The following is a 17,439-nucleotide window of genomic DNA, read 5'->3' on the forward strand; positions in this document are numbered from 1 at the left end:
TTTTACCTGGAACAAACTCTTTTAAAATTTATTTTATAGATCACACCAGCCTGAGTGATCTGTAAATGCTGGTCACAAAAGAGAGATCACACCACCTCCTTTGCACAAGTTGAAGTGAACCTTCTTTCAGTCTCGGCAGTCTCCTTCATTTGGAGCACAAGGAATGGAGAAAGAGAAAACCGCCTGGAGCTCCCTGCTCCCCTCAGAAGCAGAGGGCAGTGAAATCAGATGCAGTTTGATGCTGCTACAGGGCCAGAAGACAAACAAGCCAGGCGCTCTTGCCCTGCTTAGCCACACCTCACACCCCCTCACAATGTGGGTGCTATTAGTGTTGTAGCCGCCTATAGTTCCTCCCTGGCCAGGAGTGCTGGTATTTAGGCACATAGCTTGGAAAAGGACTGTCTGACCTCCCCCTTCCACCCACTGCAGTCTCTAAGGCAAAGGACCCTCATCTCCAAACCACATTTCTCGCCTCTCCCGTGCCTTTTAATGCTCTTGGAGTGCTGGTGTTGGCAGCGGGAAATGCGCTCTGCCACTCAGCTGGCCTAGAAGCCTATCCTGAGTCACAAGGTGAACTGGAATGAACTCCACACAGGTGACACAGAGTGAGGAACAGGAACAACCTGCTGAGGAGGGACAGAAACTTTGCAGTCTCTAATTAAAATAAAAGTCCTTCATTGGAGGAGGAAGCCCCCAGAGAAACTGAGCCTGACTGTGCCTGCTGCAGAGACCCATGATTTGCTGAGGATGCCACCTCCTAAAAATGCTACCACGCTCCCAGAGCTCACCACAAGCTGGCAGAGGATAATTCCTGTCCTCACCAGAGCCAAGCAGGGAGGAAGGGTTAGAAGAAAACAGATCAAAACAGGCAGGGAATCAATCACTTGAAAAACTCATTAAATGGTTAAAAAAACCATTTCAACAGTAATTCATAAACTGTCCTTGCAGGACCTTCTTGGAGAAGCCAGAATTTCTCATTATGAAAAATAAAATCTTAAAAAAAATTCAGTGGAAGTCAGAAAAATTACCATGTACTTCCAGCCTTGAAAGCACTTCTATAAACTTGGTACCAGTTTGTTACTGTCCTCTTTGGCCAAGAAGAGAAGACAAATCCTACCTCTGCGATGGCAAAGTTTGGCCAGTGAGTTCCAAAAAGGTTTTGGAAATCTTGGAGTAAACAAAATCAAGGGGAGGTCATGTTAGCCTGGTATGTATCTTCAAAATGTATCTTGCCACCTGTGACCTCTGTCTGTCGAGGTGAGAAGGCTTCCTCTGGCTCAAGGGACGGACTGACTCTCCTGCACTGTTCTTAATACTGTCAGTGGAGCTGCTGCAGCCTTAAGAGGCAGGTTAGATTGGCTCCAATGTACACTGAACAAACACTAGGAAAAGCAGCATGATGGGAAGGGGAACGGGCTGGGTAAATGTCTGCCTATTTAACTCTGTTGCTAGTTAAAAATTTAAGTGCTATCAACATTATTTGAGGATACTGAGCATAGGATCCCTGAATTTAACATCAACAACTCCTTTCCAATTTGTTTCTCTTAGATATCCAACTAAGGAACTTTCTCACCATCTCCTTCCAACTTCAGTCATTACAACATTAAATTAATAGTTTAAAAGGGAGGGAATCCAAAACATATTTGGCACAAGGCCACAGTGGTGATGCAACGGTGCTCCATGGATCCATCCTAAACAACCTGTTTTAAACTTTGCAGGTCTGAAATTTCAAGCATCTGATAACCCCTGGATCTGAAACAGCAAATAGGGGAGAGCAGCAAGTCCTGTGGACAGAAAGGGGTCAGGGAGGAGGGAGGCAACTAACTGGCTCTTTGCAGCTCTATCCAGACTCCCCTCTCATCTTCATGCACACAAAATATAATAAAAATGAATAAGAATAAAAACTAAGCCCATGATGTACAAAAATGTGTCGACAGGGGGAGGAGGAAGGTGTCAGTTACTCAGTTCTCTGTCTTATCACCTTCATTAGCTTATAAATTATGCTCCTCTCCATCGCTTCCTGCAGGGAGGAGGGACGATTCTTCTGCAGCCAATCAGCTGGGATGGGTTTTGGTTTACGCTGCTCTGGATGTTTTGGATAAGAGATGAAGGGAAGGAGAGGAATTCCTCAGACAGAGGAGAAATAAGAAATTCAGCAGCCACTGGCAGGAGTCACACAGGCTCCCTGAGATTTCACTTTATGGCGCTGACCCCCACGTCGACGGCCTCCTCCTCCAACTTTTGACTGAAAAACAAGATTGACTTTAGTGCAAAGCAACTCAGTTGGGATATCAACACAGCAGGAGCTCAGATGGATCACACACACATTCAGACAGCGGAAGGGGAGTTGTGACTGATCAGCTTTCTACCACTGCAGGAAGGAGATAAGGCAGGAGGGAGATAGACAGCATGAGAGAAGGAGAGACAGATGCACCATGAAGTTTTGCCCTTCAAGCTGGGAAGACTTTGATTTCCCAAGCTTCTAAATGCTTCACTCCCATGAGAGCCAGCAGGTGCAATGGGGGTCAGCATACAGGAAATTAAGGCCTTAGGCTCTCTTGACTGCGTGCAGAATTGAAGGAGAGCCCCCCCACCCCCTACCACGGCTCTCAGGCTCACCTGACTCTTTTCCCAACCTCAGCAAACCCACTGTTTCTCTTTGAGAGCAGCCAAATACCTTATTGCCCTCACGGATGTGAGGCTCTTCATCCAGTGCAGGCTGAGGGAACACAGCAAGGAGAGAGAGGAAGACATAAGCAAGAACAAAAGCAACCCAAAGTCTCAGGAGGAGGGATGAAAGAAAGCAAGCTGGAATCACTACTTACAACCACAGTGATGCTACAAAAAGACAAAGATGGGATGGAGGACTGGTGTGAAGCCCCAGGCATATGCAGAAGGAGAGAACCCCTGCCAGGGGGACCCCTTTGATGAGCAGTCTGGCTCAAGATGGTGAGATATGACCATGGCAACTACTATAGCCAGAATTAAAAAGGGGAACACCCTATCACTTGACAGAGTCAGTTCCTGAACCTTTCACTTCCTGCAGGAGTACCCCAAAAGAAGACCTTTCTTCTACCAGTAACAAAGCTGATCAGTAGGCTCCCAAAGCCCGCAGTGAGAATTGAATTTCCATTCCTTTCAGGCCAGAAAGATTAGGTATCCTCCATGGGATTCCTCCATGAACTGGGAAGTCCTAACCAACAAAACAACCTGGATAAATTTTTCTAAAGAGAAATTCTCTAAAGAGAAATTTAAAGCCTTTCCTTCTTCTTGGATGTCCCCAGCCTTATTTTTCCACAGGGCAGACAACCTGTGCCTAATACTTAGGTTGTAATTTCTCTAGTGTAGGGATATTCTACCTCTCATTCAGACATCAAAGACTCGTTCTGTGACTAGCTGTTACGCGTTTCACTAGTTCAGCTGCTGGGTATATAGAGACACTTCTTCACTCTGCACATGGTCAAAGTAGTGAAACAGGTTGCCAAGGGAGGTTGTGCAGTCTTCCTTCTTGGGAGGTTTTTAAGACATGACTGGATAAAACCTTGGGCAACCTCATCTGACCTCAGAGCTAATCCTATTTAGAGCAGGAGGTTAGACTAGACACTTCCTGAGGTCCAACCTGAGTTGTCCCAATACCCTGAGCTGCTGTCTGCTGGAAGGTCAGCCGTGGAGTCATCCAGTAATCAGAGAATTATGATTCCTGCAGTGAGACTATTTATATTTCTATTTGTTTCTGTGGCAAGATAAGTTTGAGGCATGAGGGGATAATTCTTGTGCTTTAGAGTGCCCTTCCTCCAACAGGTAAAACCAGGACACAAACAGCTAGGACAGACATGGTATTTTCCTCACTTACCGATGGTTGCAGGGCAGTAGGTGTCAGTGGTGCTGCAGCTGTTGAGGGGGCCTCATCCCCAGCTGCTGGGCCTCCAGCTGCCATCCCAGCGGCGGGAACACCATCCTCTCGTTTCGTAACAGCTCCCTTCTTTGTTGACTGCATCTTGATCTGCTGTGGCTTGGAGTTCATTGGTGAATTATTGGTGGTCTGGAGTAGCTGCAAATTGCAAAGGGAGAGGCCAAACTCAGCATTAAACTAGCCAGGCTGATCTGGCTGATCGGATTCAATGCTGCTTTTTAACAAAAAGCCTCAAGAGAATTTGTTAAAATAACTGTAAGAAGAAGAATGCAGCAGCAGCAGCTGTTCAAAGAAACCTAGACCTCTGATCTTCCCTTGGAAAGGGCCACATGGTTGAGGTGACACTGTAACCTCCACAACATGACTCAAATGGACCAGCTACAAGATGTCAGAAAGAGACTGAGCCTTAAGAACCAGCAGCAAATGGCTCAGCCCTCCCTTTACATTCCCTCATTCACACCAGCTAAAGACCCACCACATGTCAAAGCACAGCAGTCATCCCTGACCCATATCAGGGCCGATGCTTGTGGTTGAAGCACAGCCTCCTCCTCAGTCTTCCAGAGCTGTCCAGATTCTCCTGCTGGCCACTCAGTGTAAGAAGTAGCTAATGGGCAAAAGCAAGTGGGACTTGGCAGCCTTTACCTTAGTGATGGTACCCACGGCCTTGGTGCGGCCTTCCCGGAAGACCAGCCGCTGGTCTATATGTAAATATTCGGGGGTTTTGATGAAGCGGAAGTGCACCGTGGCTTTGTCCCCTGTCCGCAGGCAGTCCTTGTCCATGCTGAGAATCGTGGCTGTCTGGCGGATGCTGCCACAATGCACTGTGAATGTAAAGCACAAAGGCTTTCAGCAGCCAGGCCCGTTAATGGAACAAGCTTCAGAGACACCTGATGCAGCTCCTCACCCTACAGCAAAGACCATAAGGGTCATGCAGTTGCCTTTGTTCCATCCTCAAAAAGAACATGCATATAAGCTAGAACAGCTGCCTTCAAATTGTGCATGTCCTGAAGCACCTTCAACAGAATCCTACACACCAAGCAGCTGGGCTAGAGGGCAGGACCCAAAATGAGTCTTTCCATCAGCATTTGAAAGTGGAGAATCTTTGCACCATGGAGATAGAGCACAGGCAGGCTCCAAGTACACTTGATGGCACACATCTCTTTTTTACCTTATAGCCCCCCACACTCTCTGTAAGCGCCCTTCCCTCTCTCTTCCACAATGCCAGAAAAGGCAAAACCAGGAACTATGGTGTATACTCAGGTTGTCGGAGACATCAGGGGCAAAATTATTTTAGGCTAGATGTGAAACAAACTGCTACCATTGGGAAACGAAGACAAACCAACACTGACACACGCACCCATGGCCTGATATCGTGGGCTGATGGTGGTGGGATGATGGAGCACCAGAATCTCTGCTTCAAACTCCCATGACGCTTGTGGATTCAGGCGGGGTGACACCATTACCATGCCTTTCCGGATGGAAGAACGCTTGATCTGAAAAGCAGAGACACAAAAAACCTCAGCATGATTCTCCAGGGAAGAAATCTGCTACTCTGGCTGACTGCATCCAGCAGAATCTTAAGGGATTTCACAAATACTATCTCATGCCCAGCAAAAGGCAAAGCAAGAGCTGTGTAGCTGTATGTTATGTATAGGCTATTATGTAAAGGTTGCAAAAAATCAAATTCACCTGAAGTTTATAAGGAAGCTTTAGAGTACTGCAAATGCTAGACACTTAACACATTTACTTCACGGATCCTTTAAAAGCAAGACATACATCCTGGTTGCACATTATCCAAGAAAACGATCCCTCAAAAATCCTCTCTGTTAATATAACATGATAAGCCTGAACACATGAAGTACAGTATAGTTAAACGACATCCCCTTAAAATCAGTGCAGCTTCTATTGACAAAAACCTTTTGCAAGAGGAGTCATATCAAATTTTGCTGATTTTTAAATCTCAAATCATGCAGCTGGTCCTACAAGCCAAGAGTCCAGGCTACTAATGCAGTTTGAGCACAAAAGGAGAATTTTCTTCCAATGCCTCCACATTCTTAGATATCTCCAACATCATTATCTAGCGGCATTGCTATCCCCTGGCAGCTCCTAGGAGGAATAACAGGATGTGGAACCACAGAGGTTCTATGGGATTCCATTCCACTGCAAAATGAGGCAGCTGATGTTTGTAGTAACAGTCTTATTGCAGCTCAACTCTAAGACCATTTGAAAATTAAGAGGGCAGTTCCTGTTCTGGGGGAGATCATCTCACCTTCTTCAAGGCAAAGGAGGCAGTCTGGCCTCCCCGCACCTCCTTGACAGGCATCCTTTTGCGGTGGATGGATTTGACAGCAATAGGGAGGAAGTTGCCAAGGGGATCAGGCCCCAGCAGCAGGGTGTCATTTAGCTTGATTAGGCCTCTCAGTGTCGTCCCAGAGACAACTGTTCCTACACCCTATGCCAAAAAAGAAAAAAACAGTAACTTTGGTTACTCTACCAGGCCAACAGAGGAGCTCTAGAACTCCTCTCTAGAGAAGATACCTTCTTCACCTAAAAGATGGAACAGAATATTCTTCCAAATACCAGGCCCCTTACCGGGACAGAGTAAGTATCATCTATCTGGAATTCTGCTGGCTCTTCTTCCCTGTAACTGGTCCGTGGAGACAAGAGATTAAGAAACATCTTCAGCAAATCTAGATTCTCTCCAGTAACATTTGAAATCTGGAAAATTGGGCACATCCTGTAAAGGAAAATTGATGAAAACGGAGTTAGTTCACCTTCCTACCTGGCTTTCCACATGTAGGGAGATAGCCAAAATCTTGGGACTAGTTCAATACACAGTGCTAGAAAGGGAGAGCCTGGTAAGCAGTCAGATGCACAACACCCCATGTTTGAAAACCTGCAGCATTGCCTCTGCCTTCCAATGACATTTGGGAAAAGGTGTAATGTTCTGAAGGAAGGACTGAAGGAAGCCGAAAGGCCTGCAGACTGCCCAGAAGTGCCCTCTCATTTTTGCCTCAGAGAGGGGAACACAAGCAGGTCATCCTCAAAATCAACACAGTCTTATGTAATCAACACACCACAAGGCAAATGGAACCTTCACACATCTAGACAATGGGACTCTCTGAATCTCCTCACCCAGTCTTCACATAGGATTGAAAGAGAAACGATTCTCCTCTACTCCCGTTACCTCTCTGAGCTGAAGTTGGAGGCTGTTACAATGACATCATCCTTGCTTTGAACCAGCACGGGAATCTTCCTGCACCCTGGGGACTTCAGCAGTCGCTGTAACAGCTTCAGGGTTTCTTAAAGGGTGAAATGAATATTGTTAGGGCAGCATCTCCTGTCTTTACAAATCATTTTTGTGGGGTCTCTCCCGAAAGGGAGATGGGTGCTCTGGTCACAGATAAGACAGGAGAAGATGGCTAAAGGTGAGACTGTGAGTTTGCTGCAGCCCAGGTAGGACTTAGGAGCCATTCCATCTTCCATTTCATGCCAGCTAGCCTGCTGCCAAGTGACGCCATCCATACATGAACAGACAGACAGACAAGTTTGCAATGCTGTGGAGTAGATATTTTATAGCTGTCTGTTAGTAGCTTTAAGTGGTTACAAAATATTTCCTCTTTCTAGAAAGGGTTTTTCATAGTGAATTAATTGAAAATCAGGACTCAGTGACAGAGATATTTGAGAATATGCGAATCGTAAATTCTGAGCAAATCTCAATATATTTTCCCTGGCAGTCAACTTGCCATAGGAGGCAGGAGAAGCATGAAAGAGGTAAAGATTATCATCATAGACTAGGACAATATGGGTGGACCATATTCAGAAATCAGTGTTTTGGAACAAATCTCAGGGCTACCAATTTTCAGCTTTGGCCTCTTTTTAACTTATTTTCTGAGCTTCATATCCAGCAGCCAGCAAGGGCATTACCTGATGCACTAGAATCAACCTCCTACAAAGTGCCTGACAATAAATAAAGAAAAAACAGAAAAGAGTACTAAGGGCTTGAAAGAGCAAATAATTTATGTTCTACAATTGTCATCCAATTATACATGTTTTTGTAAACAAATGATTGCCTGTGGGAAAGTAGTATTTTGGATACAGAAATACAAACATCTAATCAAGCCATCTGCTCTTCACAGATACACTTGAGTCAAATCTTGAGTCTATTTACTTTAAACAGAGCATGTCACGGGAGCAGTATCCCCATGAGCAGCTCTTCTCTCCTCACGCTGAGCCAAAGGCTCTCCTTTCTTCCCAGTTATTATCTTATGGTCAGGCCTCACATTTATTTGCCAAACCTCTAGTATAGAGATATACAGATTATTTTCTGATCACATGCATCTATTTGTCTGAAACATATCTAGGATTTTTATAGTAATAGAACTATAGACAGTACCAGGAGTATTCATTTCCTTGATTCTTAGGACTGATTTATTAAAAAACCCCCATTGCTCCAATTAACCGCAGCATGTTTCTGAAGGTGTGAGAAATGCTTAAAGAGAATTTTTAAGTGAGAATATGTCACAGCCTGAAAAACATTATGCATGGGTTAATGGGACACTGCTGGGGTTAGAGGCACTGCTTTAACTCTGCTGAGAAAAGAATCACTAACCCATGCTACTTATTGCCATCCCTGCTTGTGTGTAGTCCTGCATCCCATCCTGCTACCATAGCCTATATATGTAGCTGCTTTAAACCATGATTTATTAAGTGTTGGTTGGTTGTTCAGACAAGAGGAAGGAGCTGCTGCAGTTATGCCAGCATACCTGAGAAGTGCCTCGGTGAGCAGGAGGTAACCAGCAGCTGCTCCTTCACTAAGAGCAGTGGGAGATCAGGTTGGATCACAGCTTAAGATCACACTCAAACTGTGGGCAGGGAGGAAAGCAGCTTTCAAGAGAACTTCCAGACTTTTCCTCCAGGTTTAAATAGCCAGAGAAAAAGCAAAGCCCAAACCCCAACTGTATGCTGCTCCTCTTAGAGCTCAATTAAGCAAAACCTTGTAGCAAACACTTTTGGACTGCTCAACTGAGTCTCCAGCATGGGTAATTTTGACATGGTGAGTGTAAGTCAACCACCTGCAAGGGTAATGAGCAAGGGAAAAGGATAGATTTCTGGAAGGTGTTTAGGTTGGAGTCAGAACCAGATGAAGGCAGCTTTCTTACAGCAGTAATTCCTGAACCCAAGCAGAGGACAGCAACACATACAGAGGTAAAAAACAGCCCTGGAGAGAGCCTGTAAGACTCACCTTGCAGGATGTTGGCAGGGCACATGTCAATCTTGGTCACCACAACAAAGACAGGAACATTAAGTGCAAGCGCCAGGCCTAAGTGCTCCTTGGTCATTCCAACAATCCCAGCATTGCTCCCAACCTACACCAGCGATACAAAATACAGGGATGTCAATGTTCCTTCTGCAGTAAGCTGGATTACAGAGAAGGCCTTGTCAAACATGCAGTAGACCGTGATTAGGTTGTAGATGTGCCACTGGGGTCATATGAGCAGACCCCGCTCATCTTAGATGTTGTTGGACCCTGGCAGAGGACTGACTCATTTCTCCCCAGTTTTAACATGGTTTTCTAAAATTCAGCAATTTTTCCATTTTCAAGAATCACAAACCTTGGGCCTGTCTCACACTGACAGTCCTGGGACACCTGCCTCACAGTACAGGACTGATAGCCACAGGGGCTTCTGCTCTCCTGCACTGTGAGATGCTGCCTCCCTCCAAAACCCCAAAGGCACTTTGCAACAGGAAAGAAGTCGAGGCTGTTAAAGCTGTGAACAGCCCCGCTTCAGCTGATATGGTCCATCTTTCTTGCTACCTACCATAAGCATGCAGAAGTCAGGCAAGTGGCCGGTCATACCAAAGACAGTGGTTTTCAGGTATTTTTCGTGACCAGCCAGGTCAATAAATGTAATGACCTTGGTGGATTTCTCACAGATCTTTGTCCATTCCAAGCTGCCACCATGGCTGTCAGGTTTGTTCACCACATTGCCCTCGCTGTCGAAGCCTAAAATGTCGTTGCCCACACTGCTGGTGCGGCCTGACTCAATCTCGTGCTTGTGGCGGAAGAGCTTTTGCCGAGCAAAGCCCCGGCCATTGTCTAACTCGCCGTGAGTCAAGACACCCAGCAAGGTGCTCTTCCCTGCATCCACATTGCCAACCACTGCTACCCTGCAGGGGAAAGGAAAAAGGAGCCTGGTAAAATATGGCACCTGAAGAAATGAACAAGTGATCAAAAAAACCAAAACATCACTGCTCCTGCAAATAACTCCCTATCCTTCAAACAGGGATTAAAAAATGTCAGAGCTTCATGAGCAGAGCAGAGATTCTTTTACAGTTATTAACTAACAATAGAGGTCCCAGACTCTGGGGACTGGGATGTGAAAGACTGTGGAAACATGTCACTGGTGTCCAAAACATAGTCAACTGAATGTGACGTTGCTTGATGCCACATGGAGTGTGTCTATCTATTCCAACTCCTTGTCTCTGCAGTCCAACATAAACACTGTGGCAATTCAAAAGGAATACTAAATCCCAACTTGGTCTAGAACACCTCTGCCTTTCTCACATTTCTCATGTTGCAACAGCACCAAGCGCTAAGTAGAGCACAAAAATTAAAATCATTGTTCCCAGAAAAGGATAAGCTAAAAAAAAGAGAAATAATTTAGGAGAAAGCCATGTCCTGCAGCAAACTCCTTTTTCTTCATCCAGGCCTGGGCAGACTCTCAAGTTATGTTACATAAGCTAGTATATGTCCATTAAAAGGTGACTTGGATCATCAGAGTCTTGGAACAGAACTGGATCCTTTGTCAAAAATATTGTGTTCCAGCAGTGTGCATATATATATACACATACATATAGCCACATGTGCATGAGATGCCCCTCTGGCAACCCAGCACACAAAAGATAGCCCCCAACTGTGAGGCTATCACCCAGAGAGCAGCAGCCCTCTGCTAAACACAGGCAAATTTCCACCAACAGTTTGCTCACAAAAGAGACAGCAACAACAAAAAGGCAATTTCATCAGCAAGGAGTGGTCAAGTTCGACTCCCTTTGTTGGGTAGCTCCAACACCCAGACTTGAAGCAGCATTGCTGGCTCAGCACCACGCACTGCTCACACAGTAAAAATGCAGCTGAGCTGCTGACTAACCCTGTCTCCACCCAGCTCCTCACCTGACCTCCAGGAAGTCGTTGTCACCCACACGTTTCCGAACAAGGTAGTCGCACACCTTGCCCCCGGCCTCATGGTGCTCCCTCAGGAGGATCACGTCTGCCTCGATCTGCTCTGCCATGCTCTTCAACGTGGCATAGGACGCCTCCATGTCTGACTCACTCAGCCCGTACTCAGTCCCATCTGGTGTGGCGTGGAGGAGACAAAGGGCAGTCAGTGAGCACCACCTTGCAACAGGCAGCAGCGATGTCATCCTGCCTGGGACCTTCATACCCATCGGGATTTATATGTGGGCTGGAGATGTCATCCATGTACACAGAATAAACACCCTCGGCCCAAAATAAAAAGGGATGGCCTTCACTCTTAGTCTTAAAAGACACTAGAAAAGCACCATCTTTCATCCAGAGGAGCTTCCTTCACAATTTTTACAAATAAATACATAGGGACTGGCCAGAAAGACATTTCTTTCTAATTCCCTTACTTCACCTGCTGAAGGTATTTTGTGTTCATCAGTCAGATAAAGGAGCTCCTCCCACAGTGCAAGAAAAGGTAAAGCATTAACAAAAGGAAAGCTCTGAGTGAAGCATCACCACAATTAGTCAGTAAATGTGGGACCACTGTAAACGATCAGCTTGTTTTATAAAACCACACCCCAAATACACATTTTCTGCAAGTCTGACCTGCACAGCAATTTCTTTAGACCCCATGTTCTCCAGTAAAAAACAATGCTTTTGGCATGTTTCACTGCCTTCATCCTAGCACTTGAGCACACGAGATCAGAAAAAAGCAAGGAGGCACTGCTTCCTCTAGGCAGCTCACTCAAGCTAAAGAGCTGACAGTCAGAGCATGCCAGTGACAACTATCTAGACAGGCTCAAGGCCACCACTGTCTCCCAATCCAGGTGCTGTGAAGGTGCACAGATTTGACCCCAGAATCTCCTCTGTGGGTAAAAAATGCTCACAAAACAACAAACAAAGGTGGAGAGCCAAACTGCACCCAGATGACCAAAGTTATTGCCATGAGTACATGTTCATATGCATAACTGACTCATTGGCTGGTAAGCAGGAACTGCAATTTGCAGGAACTTATCAGCATTTTAATTACTGCCCAGCTCTAAAACTAGCAGAGTTACTGGATGATTGCCAACCTTGCTCATAAACTGGCTAAAAAAACGAGCCTTGGGTTATAGGAGGGGAACAAGAAATAGGGGACAGGAGAAGGCAAGACCCAAGAGACAAAGGTAAAGGTCACTACTGGTGAACTAATAATCTTCCTGTGGCAGTTTTCAATTGCTTCTCAGTCAGCTGAGTTGGGTATCTGGGATCATCAAAATCACAGATGCTTAAAGGGAATGAGAAGGAGTGACAGTGGTAGGGACACCAAGATCCTTTCTCTGTTGAAAATATCCCCATCTTCCCCAACTATGCTGCAACACAAAATGAAGTCAGAAGTTTAACCTCATATTTTAAGGAACAAATGCCTACTTCTAAGTAAATCATTGAAACAACCACCAGTTAACACTCTCACAAGGTATCCTGGAAGAGAAAGCAGGTACTAGCCTGACTAGCTAGATCTCCACTGCAGATGTGCTTATCCCAAACACCAAGGATACAGACGACAAGTAGGAAGCTTGCTTGGAGGAAAGAGCGTAATCCCTGTGATACTGACTGCATGAACGCTGGCCATCTAATTGTGGCTTCTCCTCTATGTTGACTGCTTCACAAAAGTCCAAGAAAACCCAAAAAGCACGCAGTTCTGAGGTTACACAGTTCCCTCCCTCCATTATTTCAGCCAACCCTGGCAGGGTTTCATATTCTTCCTCAAACACACCAAATGTCTGATCATGACAACTTCATATTCAGTAGATATCCAGTACACTTGAAACATGCCTTTCGCCTTATGATAACCAAAGACAATTATTTTATATTCAGAAATTTCAATTTCAAAGCAAGAGCATGATCAGTATTTTACCAGCAACAGATGCAAATATTCAAATTGTCAAAAAGAACAAAAATGTAATCCATGCTAACTGCTAAAATCTGCAAAGGCAAATGATTGCAGGCACACGCAACTGAACATGACAATAAAGGTCTCAGGCTGAGCAAAGGAAAACCTTTTCCTCCGTAGCAGACACATACTAACACAGAAAGTCAGCAGCATATATTTTGGCTATGTGAAGTATCTATAATACATTCCTGTGGAGCAGTGAACAAAATCAGACAGAACAAGACCTGCACAGACATTGAGAACATCTGTACTACAGCTGTTACTATAATTTTAGATTCTTTGTCTCCTCCTGGTGTGCTCAGACAAGATATGCCTTATTTCCAAAAATGAATTTGCATTAAATTTTAGATTTTATTAAAAAAAAAGTTTGGCTCCACTACATGAAACAGTTGTTGGCAGGAATAAAATAAAAAAATCTGTCCCACTTATTCTGTTATATTTTATGGACATTTTCAAGTTATTCTGGAAAAGCAAGCACTACCTTCAGCAGTAGTCTAGTTAGATGAACCTGGTTTTTCTTATAATTTTAATATTTTTTTGTTGTTTTGCTGGGGAAGCTATACTCACCTGATCCTTGTCCAATGACATAGATGGTCTCCCCACATCCCTCATCAATCCTCTCTGACATCTGCTGGAGCAAACTGTCATATTGCTCTGAAGTTGGACTCACCATCACTAGCTGGAAAAAAGATTGAATATCCATTTGCAGACATCAGGCAAACAATTTCAAAGCCAGCTTCAGTTACAAGCACAACCAATCTAACTGCTTTACTGAAAGAGAAGGACTCTTTTTTTCCAGGACCGCTTTGTGGTGGTTTTGTTTTTTAAACCAGTTTTGCTGACAGCTATTTCCTTGTGACACCACACAAGGTTGTCTGTCTGAGCTCAGAGTTCATTTATGCAGGAAAATACACTTCAAAGCAGGTAAGAATACCAAGTATCTCATTTTGATGTAACCAATGTTTAAAAGCCACATTTAAGTGAACACTCCAGTATGTTTTCATTCAAGGAAAACAGAAAGGGGAGCAGGTATTTCCTCCACAGAAATTCCTTAGCTGGGTATGCCACAGTCTCTGCTGTAAAGACTGCTGCTGCTCCCCTGAAATATGACTGGACAGCCAGAGAAAGCCAACCAGACCTCACTGCAGAGAACACCTGGGCACCAAAATCCAGAGCATCTCCTAAGTCTTTCACATATTTGATGTCCCCTTCTGTTTTCTGAGAGAGCAGAAGGAAAGGAGACAACATGAATAAGCATTATTTTCAAAATTTAGGTACTTTACACTACAGTGCTGAGGGGCAGACATGCAAAGCAATTTGTATGAACACATCTGGTGGTTTCAGCAGTGGAAAGCTGCAGTTTTGTAGGCCAGCAGCTGTGCTACCAACAAACTTTGCAGCTATTGCAGTAATCAAACTTCTTTGCCCTCCCCTGCAGGAACATCAGGAGAACAGAAAAAATAAAACAGAAACAAAGCAGAAAATGAGGACAAGAAAGTGCTTCAGGAATGATTTTCCCTAGAACGGTATAGCACCATTTCTGGCAGAAACCTGCACTGCTCACACAGCTGAGGACACTAGCACAGGGCAGCCACAATGGTGGCATGACAGTGACAGACCAAGGAGACCTGCATCAGCCACTCTACCTGCTCTCTGGCTGCCTCCATGGTTACAAATCTGTTGGTGGTGAGCATCCCAGTGCAGCAGCCTAACAGCTGTAGCAATTGAGATACACATTTCTGTGAAAAAGGCACTTTCAGTAATAGTTATTAAAAGCTGACACCAAGAGCCCTATGGGTAGGCATAACTGTGCCAACACTCAGTGACATCCACAGCTGTCCCTACGTACACATCCCAAAATCAAACCCAGAAAGAAGCACTTCACTATGGGCTGAGACTGAAAGCTGTGCTAAATTAGATATTTGCCTAAAACATGGTTTAGAGCAGTTGACAATAACATCCTCAAGTATGCCAAACATTCTCTAACACAGCCTGACTTGCTTAACACAGTTATCACAATGTGTTTTCAAGAAGAAACTACCTTTACCACTACTATTACTACCACTATTACACACTTGATGAAGGCCTTTTTTGGAAATCTAGAATGTAAAGTAACTCAACACCCCACAAATAATGTTTAAGCAGCTTTCAAAACCATAGCGATGCATGCTGGAACACTGAAGCACAAATAGCAGGTGCTGGTTAGAAGGTTTAAGGCTGCCAAAGCAACTTTTTCCACAGATGTTAAGGTCCCAGAGAGCAGGGATGTGTCTGCAAGGGCCAGACAGCACCAAGAGATACAATCACCTTCACGTGCCCCTTTCGAACACATGCCCTACCTACGCCCTTCAGCTACTTGGCATGGTCTGCAAAGGGTATCAAAGTACTCTGCTCTGTCACAGTCTTCCTATTTCACGCTATAAAATAATGAGTTTTGCTTTTATTAGTTTTTCTTTCAGTTCTGTTTTCCTTTCAGTTTCATTTTCTTCTTGAGGGAAACCACTGGACGTAAATGCATTGAGAGCAAAATCAACAACTCTTGAGAGGCTCAATCCAGGCAGGAATGGAAGGCTGTGTTTTGATGTGTAGGGCTCATTTTGTCCTGCAAGTACTTTCAGGAATTCCTGGATGCAAAGCACACAAGCTCACTCTTTAGGCCTGTGCACCAGCACAAGCCAGGGAAGACCTATTAAACAGTCTGTAACACACACAAAGATGACTAAAATAGCAGGGGCCACCAGGACTGGCTACACTAACTTCAGTTTCTTCAAGTCTCATCACCAGCTTTGTTCTTCTGAGTCCAAGTGCTTCAGCAGTATGAACAGGATGTTGTAACAAGTACCAAGGCACTGAGCAGCTCATTGTAGCATTTCCTCACGTTTCAGGCAGGAGGGCTGGGGACCTCAAACAGCACAGGCTCACTCGCATCAGCTCACAACACTCTCCCACACAGCTGCTTTCACTGCCATGCAAAGGTGTTCCTGAAGAATGTTCCAGTGGCAGACTGCCTCCAATGTTTACTCTGGGGCCGATGAAGCTTACAGCTCATATGACATAGTAAGACATCAAGAGAAGTATCTGTAGATAAAACAGCAGCTTTCATGGATCACACCTTCCAATGCCACTCAGTGTTTCTGACAACTATTTCTGCAGCTGCAGCCCCAGACAGTTGTGCAGTTTCCTAGGTCACTGCAAGACTTGATGTGCTGTTTTGAAGATCTCTTCAGCCTCCTGGATGGAGAGAGCCTGTTCTCTGACATCTCCTTCATCAAAGAGAAGCCCTTCACTTTGGCTTCTCTGTTTTTTTTTTTTCACTTTTCACCTTTCAGCAACCCCTTCATGCCTGCACTATGAATGCATGTTCTTAAGAGGTTTTCACAAAGTCAAAAACATTCACTTTTGTTCTTTCCACTTTGTCAGGCCCTGAGCAGTTATCAGTAGGAGCCATGCAGGTCTAGCAACCTCAGGTTTCCTATAGGGCAAAAAAGTAACAACCAGTTATTATTTTATTCTTAAGACAGCAGAAGGAAATACAGCTCACAAGTTCGAAATGCTACCTCTCAAGTCCCTTCCCAATCTCTGGGGAGAGGTGGCTTTGCCTGCCTCCGTGAGGCAGACAAACTATAAGTATTAGGGGCAAACCAAATACTATGTGATATGTAGTGCTGCCCTTTATTGGAAAAACAGAGCCTGACAATTTGCATGGCTGGAAAGCCACCATCAGCTATTGAGAAGCTGGTGGAAAGGTACCCTCTGTTATGCCATATTTTCTTGTCTGTGCCCTGCAGACATACATTGTTCAGGTACTATTATGTTCTGTTGTCAATGTAGATCTAATATTAAGTATCAGCTTCACTAATAGCCTATAGTTTTTGACCTGAAAGTTGATTACTGCTGCAGTGTGCTGGCACTGAAGGGAAAACAAACACCCATTAAGATCAACATGATAATGAATTTGCGCTGATGAATGGAATTGTTTCTCTGACCAGCCATCAAGGTGCACTTGATAACACAATCCCAAAGTGCTCCTCTGTAAAAAGAGCTCATCTTACACAGGGAAAGGACTGGGACAAAAGTACTAATGTAGCTAGGGGGTGAGTCAGAAGGACTAGGGCAGAACTAGCAACTATCAAACAAACTGATTGCAGTGGGAGTCCCCATTTTAAGTAGGGATTGGAGTGGAACAATTCAACTGGAAGGACAGAAGAGATGCAGGGGGGAGGGTGTCGGGGAGGCGCAGGTTAGCTACTGCATTCTCACCATATGGGATTGCTGTTTTGGGCACACAGTGGGAGATTAACTTGGGAAGATGGAGCAGAGCTCACAGTTTTAGCTCTCATCCAAGAT

At 44.8% G+C, this 17,439-nt stretch overlaps 1 protein-coding gene across 3 annotated transcripts in view; it reads right to left on the minus strand.

Annotated features, from left to right (window-relative positions):
* Window positions 1-17,439, minus strand: part of GTPBP1 (GTP binding protein 1) — a 19,301-nt gene continuing 1,862 nt past the window's right edge. Inside the window, exons 2-13 of one of the 3 annotated variants that reach the window (XM_040061197.2) lie at window positions 13,660-13,771; window positions 11,088-11,268; window positions 9,736-10,084; window positions 9,159-9,282; window positions 7,101-7,215; window positions 6,506-6,650; window positions 6,183-6,365; window positions 5,271-5,406; window positions 4,556-4,734; window positions 3,854-4,051; window positions 2,678-2,719; window positions 1-2,245 (exon numbers count right to left, since the gene is read on the minus strand). In XM_040061197.2, coding sequence (XP_039917131.1) covers window positions 2,153-2,245; window positions 2,678-2,719; window positions 3,854-4,051; window positions 4,556-4,734; window positions 5,271-5,406; window positions 6,183-6,365; window positions 6,506-6,650; window positions 7,101-7,215; window positions 9,159-9,282; window positions 9,736-10,084; window positions 11,088-11,268; window positions 13,660-13,771 — 1,857 coding nt within the window. In that variant the 3' untranslated portion in view covers window positions 1-2,152. Of the gene's footprint in view, window positions 2,720-3,853; window positions 4,052-4,555; window positions 4,735-5,270; window positions 5,407-6,182; window positions 6,366-6,505; window positions 6,651-7,100; window positions 7,216-9,158; window positions 9,283-9,735; window positions 10,085-11,087; window positions 11,269-13,659; window positions 13,772-15,431; window positions 16,565-17,439 lie in introns of all 3 variants that reach the window. The other 2 variants (XM_040061199.2, XM_040061198.2) reach the window with 2 other exon arrangements.

This window comes from Hirundo rustica, chromosome 4, assembly GCF_015227805.2.
Source record: "Hirundo rustica isolate bHirRus1 chromosome 4, bHirRus1.pri.v3, whole genome shotgun sequence".
NCBI classification, from domain to species: Eukaryota; Metazoa; Chordata; class Aves; order Passeriformes; family Hirundinidae; genus Hirundo; species Hirundo rustica.